The sequence below is a fragment of the Delphinapterus leucas genome, chromosome 17, assembly GCF_059928025.1.
Source record: "Delphinapterus leucas isolate spDelLeu-1000000601 "Yukka" chromosome 17, BTC_Dleu_Yukka2, whole genome shotgun sequence".
NCBI lineage: Eukaryota > Metazoa > Chordata > Mammalia > Artiodactyla > Monodontidae > Delphinapterus > Delphinapterus leucas.
In genome coordinates, this window is record NC_143145.1 from 25,358,324 (window position 1) to 25,377,112 (window position 18,789).

General features: G+C 31.7%; 1 protein-coding gene across 1 annotated transcript in view; it reads left to right on the plus strand.

Moving 5' to 3' along the window:
• CSMD3 (CUB and Sushi multiple domains 3) overlaps window positions 1-15,410 on the plus strand; it is a 193,120-nt gene extending 177,710 nt beyond the window's left edge. The window contains exons 17-21 of the mRNA XM_089898585.1: window positions 6,975-7,148; window positions 9,176-9,349; window positions 10,766-10,951; window positions 12,895-13,068; window positions 15,214-15,410. Of these exons, the coding sequence (XP_089754711.1) occupies window positions 6,975-7,148; window positions 9,176-9,349; window positions 10,766-10,951; window positions 12,895-13,068; window positions 15,214-15,410 (905 nt within the window). The remainder of the gene's footprint in view (window positions 1-6,974; window positions 7,149-9,175; window positions 9,350-10,765; window positions 10,952-12,894; window positions 13,069-15,213) is intronic.
• Window positions 15,411-18,789: the final 3,379 nt, after the last annotated feature.

Here is an 18,789-nt window from a genome sequence, read left to right on the forward strand (position 1 = left end):
GATACTATATTTTATAACTCTTTGCCCCGATGAACTACTATTGTATGTTATATGTTATTTATTGAATATTGTATATAGGAAGTGGTTTTATTCACCTATGTAGAATCCTGATTCTGTTCTGTGGAAAGACAGGGCATAAAAGGAATGTTTGTAAGCAAACATTGTCTCTCAGTCTATAAAGACAACAATATTCTTGCATAGGATGTAGTGTTGATGTCTAATATAAACTCAAAAGTGTGTCAGTAGGAGGAAAGTGCAATTGCCGAATAAGCAGATCCTAGAATCTTATGCTTTGAATTAACCTTAAGAAGTCATGTAGCCCAGTCATTCTTCTCATGACTGCAAACAACTTGTCCTTATAGCCCCAGACACTTTTGGCCTAGAATGGCCACTAGAATGTGCTTATGATTGTTTCTTTAAATATAGTGTATTTATTCCCAAACTCCCAATTATTATGAATTTTTCAATTCAGAGTTGACTATGTATATACATATGTCTACCACCTAGATTTCATGATTAGCCATTTGTTGTATTTGCTTATCACATATCTAGTCATCCTTCAATGCCTCTATCAATCCATCAATTCATTTTACTTTTTGATGCATTTTGAAGTTGCCAAATTCAGTACACTGCATTGTTAAACGTTTCTGTATACATATCAGCTAGAGTTCAATATTTGTTCATGGTTCCTTTCTTTTTTTATGTTGGTAAATGTACATATGGTGAAATGCACATATCATAAATACACTGTTAGATATGTGTTGACAAATGTGTACACCTATGTAACTAAACACTCTATAGTTGTAGAACATTAACATTACCTCAGAAAGCTTCCTTGTGACCCTTCATAGTCAATCTGCAGGTCTCCTCCCCTACCCACTGAGACAGTCACTGTTCTGTTTTATTCACCATATGGTAGTTTTCCCTGTTCTAGAAATTCATATGAAGGGAATCCTAAATTATGTACTCTTTTCGTGTAAGGTTTCTTTCATTCTCTTTCATTCATGTTGTTGTGTATATCAGTAATTAAAAAAAAATTCTCTGAGTAGAATCCTACTGTGTGTATATGCCAAGCTTTGGCCATTCCCCTGTTGATGGACACATGGACTCTCTCCAGTTTGGGGCTGTTATGAACATTTGTGTAAAAGTCTTTTTGTGGACATGTATATTCCTTTCTGTTGCATAGTCTGGAATAAAATTTCTGGAAGAGTTCTGGCTGTCTCACATTTTCTGCAGCATATGGTATAGCCAGTCTTCTAATTTTAGTCATCTTCTTGGGTGCAAAAATGTACCTTACAAGATTTAATTTGCATTGTCTTGATGACTACTGATCGAGTACAATTTCTTGGGCTTATTGGTCATCTGTAAATTTTCCTGAAGTATCTTTTATATTCATTGCCTTTTATTATGACTTATAGCGTTCTTTATATATTCTTATTTTTTTAAATATTTTCTCCCAGCCTATGACTTTCCTATTCATTTCTTAATGGTGTCCTAATGAGCAGAAGTTTTCAATTTTTGTAAAATCTATCTTTTTTCCTTTCTAGCTATTGCTTTCTGTGTCTTGTTTAGGAAAACCTTGTTCAACCATAAGTCACAAAGATTTTCTTTTATGTTTTCTTCTAGAAGCTTTACAGTTTTCAGTTTTACTTTATAGCTATGACTTATTTTAGTCATTTGTTGTTTTATATATCATGAAGTAAGGTTGAGGGTTTTTTTGTTTGTATTTTCCAGAAGGGTGTCTGGCACTTATGGTTGAATAGATTCTATAATAAATCTTGAAATTTTGTGTGTATGTCCTCAAAATTTGTTCTTATTTTTCAGGATGACTTTGGATACTCTATGTCCTTTGAAGTTTCATATATGTTTTAGAATTCGGTTATTAATTGTTTATTTTTAAAATGACTGTAGGATTGCATTCTATCTGTAGATCATCTGGGGATAATTGGCATCTAACAATGTTAACTCTTCTAATTCCTGAACATGGTAAAATTAGTGTATTTATTCATTAGTATATTTATTCATTTATTAAGGTCTTCTTTCATTTTTTTTGCAATAGCAAATATTTAAATTTTTTTTTAACCATAGAGATTATGTATACCTATTGCTAAATTTATTCCACAGAATCTTTAGTGTGTTTACACTAATATAAGTGATATTGTTCATTTTTAATTACATTTCCAATTGTTTGATGTTAGTACATAAAAATAAAATTAATCAAAATATTTATCTAATATCCTGCCTCTTTGCAAGTTCACTTACTTGTTTTAGGATTTTCTTAAAATAACTGTCTATGTATATGTCATCTGAGCATGAAATAGTTTTACTGTTTTGTTTCCTACTTTATGTTTTTACTTTCTTCCTTTGTATTAGTGTATTGAACTAGATAGGGCCCACCAAACAATGTTAAAAGGAACTGGTGAGAGTGGTCATCCATGTCTTGTTCCTTATATCAGCAGGAAAGAATTCAATATTTCATCAGTAAATATAATATGAACTTTTTTTCTTAGATGTATTTATAAGGTTGAGAAAATTTCCTTATATTGATAATTGTTGTTAGTTTTTATCATGATTGGGTACTGAATTTTGCCAAATGATTTTCATCTATTGAAATAGCCATGTATGTTTCTCTCTTTTTATTCTGTCAGTATGGTAGATGACAGTGGTCAATATTTCATCTTAAACCAACTGGTCATTTCTAGATAAACCCCAGATAATCATGATGTATTTTACATGTATTAATTTTCTAATTTTTTTAAAACAGTGCTGCATCTATGTTCATGAAGGACATTTTTTTCTGTGTCTTTTACAGGTTTAATATTGGGATTATGGTTACCTCATTAGGCAAGTTAGGAAATGATTCTTTTTCTTCTACTTTCTAAGAGTTTGTGTAAGATTGGTGTTTTTTTGTTTGTTTCTTTGCTTGCTTTTTTACTTAAATATTTGATTGAATTTACTGTGAAAAAATGAGTCTGTTTTTCTTGGGGGGGAGGTTATTGTTTAAGAATTGCAATACTTTAATAGATAAAGGACTATTCATATTTTCTATTTTATCTTGTGTTAGTTTTTGGATGATACAATTTTCAAAGATTTTGTCCTTTTATTCTGAATTGTTAAATGTATCGGCATAAAGCAGTTCTTAATATTCCCTTATCCTTTTAACATCTGTAGGCTTTGTAGTGATGTCACTTCATTCATTCCTGTTATTGGTAATTTTGTTCTCTCTTTTTTGTGTGTGTTGATAGGATTAGCTAGGAGTCTAACAATGTTGTTGACTTTTTCTTTTTTAAAGCTTCTAACTTTTGACTACCTTGATTGTGTTACAGAATGTTGTTGACTTTTTCTTTTTTAAAGCTTCTAACTTTTGACTACCTTGATTGTGTTACAGTGACATATTTCCCTTTGCTTAGTCTACTATAGTTTTTTTTCTTTTTTTTTTAAATTGAGGTATAACTGGTATACAGTTTTATATTAGTTTCAGTTGTACAACATAGTGATTCAACATTTGTATACATTACAAAATGTTTATGACAGTAAGTCTAGTTACTGTCTGTCACCTTACAAAGTTAATACAATATTATTGACTGTATTCCCCAAACTGTACATTACATCCCTATGACATTTATTTTATAAATGGAATTTTGTACTTTTTAATCCCCTTCACCCATTTCACATTCCCCCTAACCCTCCTCCCTCTGACAACCTCTAATCTGGCCTCTGTATCTATGACTCTAGGTTTTGTTTTGTTTGCTTTTTTGTTTTTTGGATTCCAAATATAAGTGAAATCATGTGATATTTGTCTTTCTCTGTCTGACTTATTTCACTTAGGTTAATACCCTCAAGGCCCATCCATGTTATTCCAAATGGCAAGATTCTGTTCTTTTTATGGCTGAGTAGTATACCATTGTGCATGTGCGTGTGTGTGTGTGTGTGTGTGTGTGTTGTGTGTATCATATCTTCTTTAACCATTCATCAATTGAGGGACACTTAGGTTGCTTTCATATTTTGGCTATTGTAAATAATGCTGTGATGAACATGAAGGTGCATAAATCTTTTTGAATTAGTATTTATTTTTTCCCTTTGGATAGATACCCAGTAGTGGAATGGAAGCTCTATTTTTAATTTTTTGAGGAATCTCCGTACTGTTTTCCATAGTGGCTGGACCAGTTTACATTCTCACCACGAGTGCACAAGAGTTCCTTTTCTGTACCTCCTCACCAATACTTGTTATTTCTTGTTGTCTTTCTGATAATAACCGTCCTGACAGGTGTAAGGTGACACCTCTTTGTGGTTTTGATTTGCATTTCCCTATGCGCTATTAAGCATCTTTTCATGTGCCTGTTGGCAATTTGTATGTCTTCTTTGGAAAAATGTCTATTCAGATCTTCTTCCCGTTTTTTAAATTGGAGTATTTGGGTTTTTTTTTAATTATTGAGTTATATGTGTTCTTTATATAGTTTGGATATTAACTCTTCATCAGTTATATGATTTTCGTATATCTTCTCCAATCCAGCAGACTGACTTCTTGTTTTGATGATAGTTTCCTTCACTATGCAAAAGCTTTTTAGTTTGATGTAGTCCCATTTGTTTATTTTTGCTTTTGTTGTCCTTGTCAAAGAAGACGGATCTAAAAAATTATTGTTAAGGATGATGTCAAACAGCATACTGCTTATGTTTTCTTCTAGGAGTTTTATGGTTTCAGATCTTATACGTAAGTCTTTAATCCATTTTAAGTTTATTTTTGTATATGGGGTAAGAAAGTCATCCAGTTTTATTTTGTTGCATATAGCTGTCTAATTTTCCCAATACCATTTATTGAAGAGACTGCCTTTGCCCCATTCTATTTTTTTCTTCCTTCATCATACGTTAATTGATCATATAAGTGTGGGTTTATTTCTGGACTCTCTATTCTGTTCCATTGGTCTATATGTCTGTTTCTGTGCCAGCACAATGCTGTTTTGTTTACTGTAGATTTGTAGTATAGATTGTAATCAGGGAGTGTGATACCTCTTGCTTTGTTCTTTCTCAAGATTCTTTTGGCTATTTATGTTTCCATATAAAGTTTAGAGTTATTTGTTTCAGTTCTGTGAAAAGTATTTTGATAGGGATTGCTCTGAGCCTGTAGATTTCCTTGAGTAGTATGGTCATTTTAATAATATTAATTCTTCCAGCCAATGAACATGGGGTATCTTTCCATTTGTTTGTGTCATCTTGAATTTCTTTCATCAGTGTCTTATAGTTTTCCAAGTACAAGATTTTTACCTCTGTGATTAGACATATTCCTAGATATTTTCTTCTTTTTTATGCAGTTGTAAATGGGATTGTTTTCTTAATGTCTCTTTCTGATCATTCATGGTTAGTGTATAGAAGTACAGCAGATTTCTGTATATTAATTTTGTATACTGCAACTATACTGAATTCATTTATTACTTCTAATAGTTTGTAGCATCTTTAGAATTTTCTGTATATAGTATCTGCAAATAGTGATAGTTTTATTTCTTCCCTTCCAGTTTGGATGCCTTATATTTATTTTCCTTGTCTAATTGCTGTGGCTAGGATTTCCAATACTATGTTGAATAAAAGTGAGGAGAATGAGCATCCTTGTCTTGTTCCTGATCTTAGAGGAAAAGATTTTAGATTTTCACTGTTCAATATGATATTGGCTGCAAGTTCTTGTCATATATGCCCTTTATTGTGTTAAGGTACATTGCCTCCCTATATCCACTTTGTTGAAAGTTTTTATCAAAAATGGATGTTGAATTTTTTCAAATGTTTTTTTCTGCATCTCTCGGCATGATCATATGATTTTTATCATTTATGTTGTTAATGTGGTATTTCACACTGACTGATTTGAAGATGTTGAACCATACTTGCATCCCTGGAATAAATCACACTTGATCATGGTGTATAATCATTTTAATGTATTGTTGTATTAGGTTTGCCAATATTTTGTTGAGGATTTTTGCATCTATATTTATTAGGGTTATTAGTCTGTAGGTTTCTTTTTTTGTGGTGTTCTTATCTGGTTTTGGTATCAGGGTAATGCTGGCCTCATAAAATAAGCTTGGAAGCTTTCTCAGCTCTATAATTTTTTTGGAAATGTTTGAGAAGAATAGCTATTTAATCTTTGAGTGTTTGGTAGAATGCACCAGTGAAGCCATATGGTCCTGGATTTTTGTTTGTTGAGAGGTTTTTGATTACTGTTTCAATCACATACTAGTGATTGGTCTGTTCAGATTTTTATTTATTCAAGGGTCATTCTTGAAAGATTGTAAATTTCTAGGGATTTATCCATTTCTTCCTGTTTTTGTAATTTGTTGGTGTATAATTGTTCCTAGTAGTCTCTTATAATTCTTTATATTTCTGTGCTATCAGTTGTAATTTCTCTTCTTTCATTTCTGATTTTATTTATTTGAACCTTCTCTCATTTTTAAAGAAAGAATTTTTAGCTTAGGTAATGCTCTCTATTATTTTTCTATTTTCTATTTCCTTGATTTCTGTAAATGTCTTTAATATATTCTTCTGTCTACTTATTTTGGCCTTTTTTTTTCTCTTCATTATTTTGCTCTTCTTTTTCCTTTTCATAAAGTGAAATATTGCTTGTTTCATCCTATATCTTTCTTCTTTTCTAATAAAAGCATTTAACACTGTAAAGCTCCTCACTAAGCATACTTTATAGGTATTCCTCAAAATTTTACATGCTATGTTTTCATTTTTATACATATTGAAATGTTTGCTAATTTCCTCCAGGCCCAACTGTTACTGGAAGTGTGTTTTCTTTTAATTCCCAAATAGTAGGCATTTTGTTAAGTATATTACAGTTATCTTAATGTTATATAATTGTGTTTGCCTTATTTGTGGCATACTTCTAAGTAAACATTTAAAGATTAATAATGTTATATATGTATACAAATATACAAATCATAATAAAACTTAGATCACAATATTAAAAATATTATTTTGACCAATTTCAGCGGGCCACTGTGGAATTCCAGAGCTTATTGTGAATGGTCAAGTTATTGGAGAAAATTATGGATACAGAGACACAGTTGTTTATCAATGTAATCCTGGTTTTCGACTGATTGGTTCTTCAGTGAGAATATGTCAACAGGATCACAACTGGTCTGGTCAACTTCCATCCTGTGTGCGTAAGTAAGCATGGCAAAAGTAATTAGAGACCTCTGTTTAGTTCTCTTGCAATTACCAGTAATTTTTTTCTTAGGTAAGAGAAATGATTATATAGACAGATCCACACATATGTACATGTGTGTGCACATGTGTGTGTGTGTATTTAAATAACTAAGTTCTCACAGTGCATTTTTTTATACTGACACACACTAGTCTTTAAAGTAGGGTGTGTTCAGAAGCATATAAAACCATCCACCATGAAAGTGGAAGAAATATGAGAAAGTCTGTCATTACTTTGCGGATTTGGAACAATTTTGGAATTGTTTTAATAAAGATCTTACTAGTTCAACAAATATCCATCTGATCTTTTAAGTTAATTTAGATGTGAATTTACACATGAAGGATAAAATGAATTTTAAAATAGCTGAGTAATAACTCTAGTATTTTTTCTTACTCCACTGAATACCAAGCAGTACACAGTATTTCATATCACAGTCTATCCTATTTTGGATCAGAAAATAAATTATCCTTATATTTCTTATTTTTTTCTCCTAATAATTTCCATCAGCAATCACTGACATTTGTGTTTAAAATGGTGTTAGAAAATTAGAATAAACACTGTAAATACGTTGTAATTTTAACACTATAGGATCAAATGATAGAGATTTTGGATGCTTCAGAGAAATAATGTGTGGGTCTTTAAGTATGGGTTCACAGGATATATTTAATTTGTGGCCAGTTACATCCATATTTATAAATTCTATCATTGTCAAATTCTTATCCAATCAGCAGAATTTTTTTGGAGTTCTAGTTTAATAGAAAATACATTAATGTGTTGAGATTTAATAGGATAATAGAACATAGTTAGCAAAATTGCTTCTCTGTGGTGTGTGTGTATAGGGGGCAGACAGTTTAATGATTTAAAGACAGCAATATTATGCTGGATCCATCCCAGATTTTTTGCCTTTCATTATATCAAAGCATAGGCAACTAATACCATTATTTTTCTTGCTGAATAATTGAGACTATAAATGGAAATTGGCCCTTGGGGTAAAACAGGTTTCTTTATCAATAACTTTAAACAAGAATAAGATGCAGTTACATTTTCAAATGAATAGGTTGACGTTAACAATACAGCTGAAAATTAATTGCTCTTTGGGTCATTTTTAAAGTACTAAAAGTGACTTGGGTCTTTCACTGTGCCCAGTTATGAAGCAGTATTACTGGACTTCCTGTGATTAATAAAGTGAGATAATGCAATAAAACAGTTCACAGGAATACAGAGTGTTTGGGAAAAGCCAGCACTAAATGAACTCTAAAAAAGGACCAAAACTTTAAATGATGTAAATAATGCATCTAATTGATACCATTATTTCCAAACAAAACTGTGCTAAATTATTAAATACCAATAGTGAAGAAACTATACCAATAAGGTTGATTGGTTTAGGGAATCTTAATATTGGTATCTCAATATGTCAAGAATTCTACAGCATAAGGCATCATTTTTTATTGCAGTCACATTAAGTTATTCTTCAAGCACACTTTTGCTAATCTATTAATCATAAAAATGGTTGGATAAATAATACTAAAAGAAACTATTTCAAAATTAAATACAAAAAATTGCCTTCATTTATCTGCAATTCTTAAACTTAACTAGAAAAGGAAATTTGGTTTAGTTTCATTCCTTTTGCCATTAACTAGTGATATGAATTTCAGTCATTCCCAAATTTCTTTGAATTTCAGTATTTTTCCCTAAAATGAAATAGAATGAAAAGCTATCATAGAACTTTAAATATCTGTGACTACTTGCATGTAATTACCACAATTATAAATAATTGTCTACTTACTAATATGATACTTCTATATTAGACTATTTTGGCATTCTAAATTGTTCCTTTGCATTAGTAAAATTACTTTAAGTATATTTTCATACGAAAGTGGCCTTCTTTCCACATTCTTTGAAATGATTAAGTGTAATTTTCATGTAATAATTGATAACTAATTATTCTGTTTTGTGTCTCTCCCACCCTGGCCCTGTTGCTATTAGCTGTGAGCTGTGGTCACCCTGGTAGTCCAATTTATGGAAGAACAAGTGGAAATGGATTCAACTTTAATGATGTGGTAACATTCTCTTGCAATATTGGGTATCTTATGCAAGGGCCAACAAAAGCACAGTGCCAGGCCAACAGACAGTGGAGTCATCCTCCACCAATGTGCAAAGGTAAAAATCTAACTATATTCCAGCTTAGGGCATGGTAATAATGTGTCTGTTTAGACACGCATGATAACATTTGAAACAGTTTGGACAGAACAGTAGAAAATTTTCAGCTAATAAAGCAAAAATATTTAATATTGATGTTATCATTAGCAATGCTTTCCTTTTTCTTATTTTTTAATATTTTTAGAAGTCAAAACTGACAAACTTTATTTCAGCTGCTTAACTATGTTATCTTGTACCTATTTTATGGCTGTATATAAAATCATTTATATCTTTTTTACTTGCAGTTTGCTTCATAATCAATGGAACTTTTCAATTTTTTAAATATTTTTTATAATTTTTATTGGAGTATAGTTGATTTACAATTTTGGATTAGTTTCAGTTGTATAGGAAAGTGAATCAGTTAAACATATACATATATCCACTCTTTTTTAGATTCTTTTCCCATGTAGGTCATTACGGAGTACTGAGTAGAGTGAGTTTCCTGTGCTATACAGCAGGTCCTTATTAGTTATCTATTTTATATACAGTACTGTGTATATATCAATCCCAATCTCCCAATTTATCCCTCCCCCTCTTTGCCCCTGGTAACCATAAGTTTGTTTTCTGCATCAGTGACTCTATTACTGTTTGGTAAATAAGTTCATTTGTACTGTTTTTTTTTTAGATTCCACATATAAGCAATATCAGAAAATATTTGTCTTTCTCTATCTGACTTACTTCACTCAGTATGACAACCTTCATATTTTTGGTTAAACAATGTTTGAGGCCTAGGGCTTCCCTGGTGGCGCAGTGGTTGAGAGTCCACCTGCCGATGCAGGGGACACGGGTTCGTGTCCCGGTCCGGGAAGATCCCACATGCAGCGGAGCGGCTAGGCCTGTGAGCCATGGCCGCTGAGCCTGCGCGTCCGGAGCCTGTGCTCTGCAACGGGAGAGGCCACAACAGTGAGAGGCCCGCGTACCGGAAAAAAACAAAACAAAACAATGTTTGAGGCCTAAATTACCATGATACCTGCATTAGACGTTTATTTATTGTTCTCTCTATAGAAGTATATTAAAGATAATTGTTTTGTGTTTTTTCCACTTCCAAAGACATATATTTCGTATTGTCTGATAAAGTAACAACCAAATTATCATTTTCTTCCATTTTCTAATTGTTTAAAGCTTGAAAGGTTAAATCTGTACTCAGTGTAATATTTAGGAGCTGCTATTGTTCATTGCAAAGAAGTTTTCCTTTTTCCAATATTTTCAGCCAAACCAATTTCAGTCCATTATATTCCATTAAAATGTTATTATTATTCCTTGAATCTTTGGCTTGTTTGATTAAATTTATCTTTGAAGCTACGTTTCTAATGGAAATCTATATAAGTATATGTATATTATTCCAAACATATATTTCAAAATTTGTCATTTGTTTAGTGGTCAACTGTTCTGATCCCGGAATTCCAGCCAATTCCAAAAGAGAAAGTAAAATAGAACATGGGAATTTCACCTATGGCACTGTGGTATTCTATGACTGCAATCCTGGATATTTCTTATTTGGATCTTCAGTTTTGATATGTCAACCAAATGGACAATGGGACAAACCTTTACCAGAATGTATCAGTAAGTAGATAATGGGAACTCTTCCTTGAGATAATGCCGTGGAAGGAACATGTATATTGACTGTCTTTATGAAATATTTAGGGCTGTGTATCAGAAGGAAGCATATTGATTGTATTGTTTTATTTTGAAACTACACTTCCCTATATCCTGCCAATTCAATGCCCAAATGCCATTTTTATTAGTAATAATGTGATTAATATTTCTCTGTCATCCCTTGATTTTGAACCTTCATGGAGCAGAAAGAATATTAAAAGCAGATGTATTTCATACTCTATGACGTTACCATCCCATGAGAATAAATACATTTTTATTTTCTATTGTACTAATGTTTCAAATTTCATTTAAAGCAAAATTAGTTTAATATAAACAGCAACAAGTGCTTGAAAATACTTGAGAAATTAGACAAAGGTGTTACTTAATACTTACTGACTTTAAGTATTTATTATATACAGGTACATGCACATAAGAAATGTTAATACACATCATCTTTCAAGTCAGTCAGCATACGAGTGCATTTTGTTATATGTTGTGTTGGAATTGTAGAATATAAATAAAATAAATTATAGCAGCTTTGCATATAATTAACATGTGTAGTGAGACAATAATTTAACAGAAATAAATCAAAATTTTGTGAAGACATAGAGAAGTGAACATGGATTCTAGGAATTCAGCTTATTGATAGGTCTCAAATATATTTACATCTCAGAGCTGATGAATCTTGGACATGATAGGAGAGAGAAGAACTTTATAGATTGAAGGAGTAGTGTATCAAGAAAGCATTGTGCAAGTAATTTTTGGTTATACTAAATTGCTAAATTATAAAATTATTTTATGATCATGTTTTATTTAAGAGGCACTTTCTTTATGTTCATGGGGTAAGATTTTTTGAAAAATTAGTGGCATCATTCATGTACTCATTCACAAACTAACAAAGAAACAAAACTTTATACAGTGTCTATCTAATTTCATATTCTATGCAGGTAATTAAATCAATTGTTGATCCCTTGCTTAAAATGCATTTGATTTCTTTTTGTAGACTGACTAGTCTAATGGTTTAAGTAATTCACTTACTTAGCCTTGTGTGGCTACAACATTAAAGTTAAAAATCTTTTGTAGGACCTGAAAACATGAACTCCTTCAGATTTTCTTAGCTCTTATTTACTTTTTACCTTTTCTTTATTTCCTATAGCACTCCCTGGTACTGTGCCAAGTACTCAGGGGTTTTATTAAGTTTATGTCTCCTTGTGTGCTATTTAATACTTTAGAGTCATATTGTGCTCAGTATTTTTCCAAGTTACAACTAAAAGGGGGCACACAGTAAGTTCCCAAGCTACTTCTAGCTTATAAAGATAATTTTCAATGTGTTAACATCTGATTCTGCTAGGCTTAGCTGTGTTTTGGTTGATAAGCCACTGAGTATTTTCTTTATACAGGATAATTTATTCATTAATGTCCTGGAGTGGAATTATTCTGGACTACATTATGTGTAGTCTACATTGTGTGTCACAGATCCACCTTCATTCCCTCTCCTTTACCCTTAAGTTTTTCCCTTTTAATTTTTGTATAGGCTCATTTTGAATCCCATATGACCTTATTTAGCCAATCCACATCACTCCTCTCCCTAACTTTCACATCCTTATCTAGACACATACATACTTCCAACCCATGCACATATGTATATAAACACACACTCACTACCCCCACACATACAATCTTATACCGATTCAATCATTTAAGTTTACTTACAATGTTCCTGTTAAACTCATGCTCAGGGTGAGTGGGCTGACAGAATAACTCCTGTAACTTCAACTGTCATATAGATATTTGATTTCTGGATGATGTGTATATTAGAGCAGATAATTCTGATTTATTTCATAAAAAGTTGGTGCAGGTTGTTTGATAGAGATATAAAAAATTTTATATTCAATAATTATGTATTGTAGTGATTGACTGTGGACACCCTGGCGTTCCTCCTAATGCAGTCCTGTCTGGTGAGAAGTATACCTTTGGGTCCACTGTTCGCTATTCCTGCACAGGAAAGCATACCCTTCTTGGCCAATCATCAAGGACTTGCCAATTAAATGGCCATTGGAGTGGATCACAACCTCATTGTTCAGGTACCACTTGGAAAATTGGATGATATGTGTTGGAAATTACATTAATAGTATTATTATTATTTGGAATATATACACAAAACAATCTAAAGAGATACAATAATACATTTCTCTTTTAAAAATCTCATGGGAGAAGCTGTAACATTTTTACATTTATCAGAATTCTTCTTAAGGTAATATGAATTTAGAACACAAATTAATACTGATCTTGTAAATGATAAATTACAGGTATATGTTTTGAACTGTGTTGTATCAAATGTAAGTGGTGTTCGGATGCTACTCTCTGTGAAGTGCTTTTTTTATTCATTAAAATAGCTAACCATTCAAGCTAAAGTAGCTATTCCATTTTAGCAGATATAAAATATGTTTCCCTATAAAGCAATGTTATATCAGTGGTTTCCTGTTAGAATTCAGTTCTTTGTAGATGAAATTTGTAAGCAATCAGTTACTTAATAGCATAATTTTAAAATAAAGCCCTAAATGTTTTAAATTAAGCTAAGCCAATAATTTTTATGAAAAACATTTATTTTCCTAATTTTATTTGTTATTAATAGACAACATATAACTCCTGAGTGTCTATGATCCCAATAGACTTTTCTTAGAATAAGTAAATATTCAGTCTACTTTTAATTAATAATTTGTTCACAGAGTGAGTATTTGAAAAATCTTTTTTGAGCTGTTTAAGTTACTGTTTTTCTTCAGAAATTGTATTTCAGTTTTAGAGCTGTGGTTTCTCCCTACTTGATACTATTTATCCTGTTTTTACCTATCAGCCAGATATTGGTGCTTATTTTTCTGCCTGTTCTTTCTACTTACATATTGTCCATTATCTTTATATTATTTTATCTCTGTGGAGATCATATGATGACTTATTAGGAGTTGTTTTACACTGTTTTTCCTTTAGAGGTAAAAGTTGTGAAATACTTAGTTTCAGATTCCCCTTGTAATTGTGGTTAAACCCTATGAAATAACTACCTGGTACTTCAAATTTAATCTATAGATTTTTAAAACTATCATAGCTAATTTACTCACTCAGCTAACTGATAATACATATAACACACATCTCTCTCTGTGTCTCTGCCTCTATCTCTGTCTCTCTCTCTCTCCCTCTCTCCCTCCCTCTCTCTCTTTCTCTGTCATACACACACACACAGGATTGATTGGGAAACTACTACTTAGTTGTAAAAATAATGTGTACACATATAATTAAAAGTGAAATAGTGACCTTAAATATTTATGTGATTATTAATATTGCATCACATGAAGATGAGGAAATATTAAGAAGGATTCCAAATACACAGGGCGTGTCAAAATAGGCATCTAGATAGACAGAAAGCACTTTCAATGCTTATGTATTCAACTTTCTCTCTGTCTCTCTTTCTGTGTCTCTCTCTCTCTCTCTCTCTCTCTCTCTCTCTGTCTCAAAAGTATACTAATACTGTGGCAACTTTAATTAAAATTATTTAAGAAATGATAAAGAGACAGTAAACCCTAAACACTATAATCAAAAGAGAAACACTTTGGCATGAGCAAAAAATCCGTATTAAGAACTTAAGTCAGAGTTTCTAGTCTTTGTTTACAATTTATTTTTATATTTTCATGTATGAGAAGTATGCAGCTTATTCATTTTTGGTCAGTGGTCATTGATAGAGAAGATTAGGGGGTGAAAGTTTAGAAATACTATATTTTAACATTTATATTTTCCAGTATATCACAGTTCTATTTTAACAGAAACTGATTTCAATTCAGAGAAAGAAAGATGAAAATTGCCAAGTCCATGTTTTCAATTTTAATTGTATAAATCCATTCTCATTTGAGCCCAAAGAACTGTCAATTATAAATTTTCCATTACGTTGGTTAAGAACTAGATTCTGGAAATACTAATGAAATATCTTCAACTTATTGAACATCTCCAAATGTCACTGATATGGAAAATAACACCATACTCTGCAACTATTTTCTTTTTCCTTTAGGCTTTTTCTTATGACTGGAGTCAGATAGGAAATATGAATTACGATTTTACCCAGTCAACTTAGCATATTAAAACACAACATGCACAAAAACAAATTCCTACAAGAATGTTGGACTAAATCATAACTTAATAAATGTTCATTGAAATAAGTTAACTTGAACTGTACTGAATTGCAGGTGATGCTACTGGTACATGTGGGGATCCAGGTACTCCTGGTCATGGTTCTAGACAGGAAAGCAATTTCAGAACCAAAAGTTCTGTACGTTTTGCCTGTGATATTGGTTATATCCTTCATGGCTCAGAAGAAAGAACATGTTTACCCAATGGCAGTTGGACTGGAAGGCAGCCAGAATGCAAAGGTAATCTCAAGTAGAAACTAATAACATTGATGATGCTGGAATTTAATGTGTATCAAATTCAACTGCGTGCTGCTCGTGAAATTACTCCTACCAGTTCTTGTCCTCAACCATGGAATAAAAGCAGTATCATTCCAGTTTTACCAACAATGTCCTATAAGAGAAATATGATAGATAACAATCATTAAGTTATTAAAATTATCTCTCATGGATCATTTATATACATTGTTCACATCACAGTAGATATCAGGATTGGAAAAGTTAAAAAGATTTTTTTTCCCTTTATCACAGTGCTCTGTATTGTTGACACCACTAGGAAAAAATTAGGTTGTTCTCACCTCAACATTACCTCATGATCTGTTTTAGTTTTCAGGTTTGTAGAAATGGAAAAATATAAACAGATGTCTAAGTATAAATGATATTTTATTTATAGGTATTGCTCATAACTAGAATTCTTAATATTTGGGGTGTTTAAGTAAAATTGTTAATTGTTCTGACTGATTCAGAGTAAACATAATTTTTACAAGACTGCCTAGAAAAGGAAATGTTGCTGGAAAATTACCCTTATAATTTAAATTGTTCTTTTTGAGATTATTTTAGTGCAAAAATTAACTTGCAAAGGTATGTATGAAATTTACTTGATGTTATACCAAATGTATGGGTTTTATAAATAGAAAACAATTCCCAATAAAACCTTCTTCACAGTTTTTTGATTGACTATATTTTCAGACACTTGTATTATGTTTAAAATTAGTATCCATATTCTAGGAAAGATAGTTATCTTTTTTATAACTGGACTAAATTAATAATCTTAAGAGAGAATTGCAGCTCAGTTTCTATTATAGGGAAAGGGTGGGAACAAAGTTGTGGAGCAAAAGACACTAAGCACACTGTCTTCACTTTATTTCTCAAACTTACTTTCCAAAGGCAAAGTCTTTATAGTGATGTCGTACATTATGTGGTTGATATCTAAGCCAGCTCTTTGTTCAGCTGAACTGCAAAATATTTTTAGATGAAATGCAACCTGGTGCTGACCTTGTTTTGTTAATGTACACATTACAGATAAAATAGACCTAGGAGTTGTAGCAAATAAAACAAAATTAATATTTTTCCCATAAAATGGAGTTCATACAAATCACTTAGAAAAACAGATTCTAGCAGATGACTGGAAAGAGGAAATGAACAGAAAATACAGAAGAGCAAAACAAAATTGCAAACTATAGAAGAAATTCTACATAACTACTAATCAGAATATTACAATTAAACATCAAACCATCATTTTTCACCTGCTTTAATATGAAATTGTAGCATATGTGCAGCAAAACTAGAACTTTAAAACATTTCTAGAGGTTTTTAAAATTATATTTTAGATTAAGTTGATAAAAATGCATATATATTCTTAGCTTTGATTTATTAACTCCACTTTTGAGGAATTTTTTTTTCCTAAAGAAAATAAAAATATTGGGGCTTCCCTGGTGGCGCAGTGGTTGAGAGTCCGCCTGCCGATGCAGGGGACACGGGTTCATGCCCCGGTCCGGGAAGATCCCACATGCCACGGAGCGGCTGGGCCCGTGAGCCATGGCCGCTGGGCTTGTGCATCCGGAGCCTGTGCTCCGCAACGGGAGAGGCCACAACAGTGAAAGGCCTGCGTACCAAAAAAAAAAAAAAAAAAAAAAAATGATGGGACATGGTATTGGAGAGGATGTGTGAAAATAAGCAAACTTTCACACTATTGATACAAGTGTGTATTTTTCTAATATCTTGGGTAACATTATATATACTTAAAAATATTTTTCAGAATTAAAATTTTCTAGAAATTCCACTTTCAGAAACTTATCATAAAAATAGGATCAATGTACATAGTTGTATATATAAGCTAGAGTACATTATAACCAAAAATGATAGAGAAACTAAACTAAACTAAATTTCATGTTTATCAGCAGGAGATTAGTTAGGTAGATTATGAATACACACATAATGGAAAACTCTCCAGGTACTAACCTTTATGAAAGAAAGATGCCCTAATTGTAATGTGCAAGATGTATAAGTTTTCTGTCTACACACACATACATACAAACATACAGCACCACTACCAATGATCGACAAAATTAAATATTTAAGATGCAGCAAGAGATATATGTGGTACTTTCTGAAATTATAATTACACTTCATATTTGTATAGATAGCAAATTCTGTAAAGTATTAAGATGCCTTCTTATACTACAACAAAATTAGGTACTGCATTTGACATAGGCTTGCTTTTAATATATTTAAAAAATTCACTGATGCCATTGATGGCAAATAGTTAAACATAATACAGAATAATCATATAAGGCATTTGTGTTTCTGACTCCTATTTAGGATACATTGAAAACTTAATGAAAATCATTCCTAGAATTTTAGTGACTTTGTTTTTACTCAGTTAATTTTTTGTACACTTTGGTCCAGAAATAGAGATTATAAAGTTTTAGTGCAAATCAGTTATATACTTATATAAATAAAAACATACATGATGCTTATAATATTTAAGCGTGTTTTATATCTGTTTTATTACAAGTATAATTATAGTAAATCAGTGTATATTTTATATCTGTTTTCTTACAAGTATAATTATAGTAAATCTTTGTTTCTTCTCGTTACATATCTTCCAATTTTACATGAGCTGCTTTTTAGGCAGAGACTCTTAAAATTCTTCTTTGAAAGACTGTGTTACCCCAAAGCAATACTCTCAAGTAATTACTGTGCAAAGTTTTACCAAAATGACTCACAAAATTCTTTAAAAAGTAGCTTTTATATGATTTGTATCCCAGTAATTAAACTAATAAGATATAAATTCATCTTGAATTTCAACTCCTTATAAAAGAGAATTCAATGCTTATTTTAGAGGATTTTATTGCTCCTTTGGATAATCTGAAACAATCATTTAGTCCTTAACTTTTTGTGAGAGGATTCCTAAACTATTTTTATATATACTCTCAACCATTTTGTTTTATAGCTGTACAGTGTGGTAACCCAGGGACAACAGCCAATGGAAAAGTCTTTCGGATTGATGGCACAACATTTTCTAGTTCAGTCATTTATTCCTGCGTGGAGGGATATATCCTTTCTGGACCTTCAGTTAGGCAGTGCACAGCCAATGGAACGTGGTCTGGAACTTTGCCTAACTGTACAAGTAAGTTTCTTCTCAGTATTTTGAAGTATCACTAGGTATGTGAAAGATAGTTATATAAACATGTATGTGTGTGTTTTGTAATTAATCAAACCAGGCAAGGTTTTGAATATTTGTATTGTCCTTCACATTAAAAGATGATGATAGTGTTACGGTTCAAGTGTACACTAGTGAGTTTAAGAATCAGTTGGCTTCCAAGGTATCACATTGGCAGAGAAAAGAGGGAT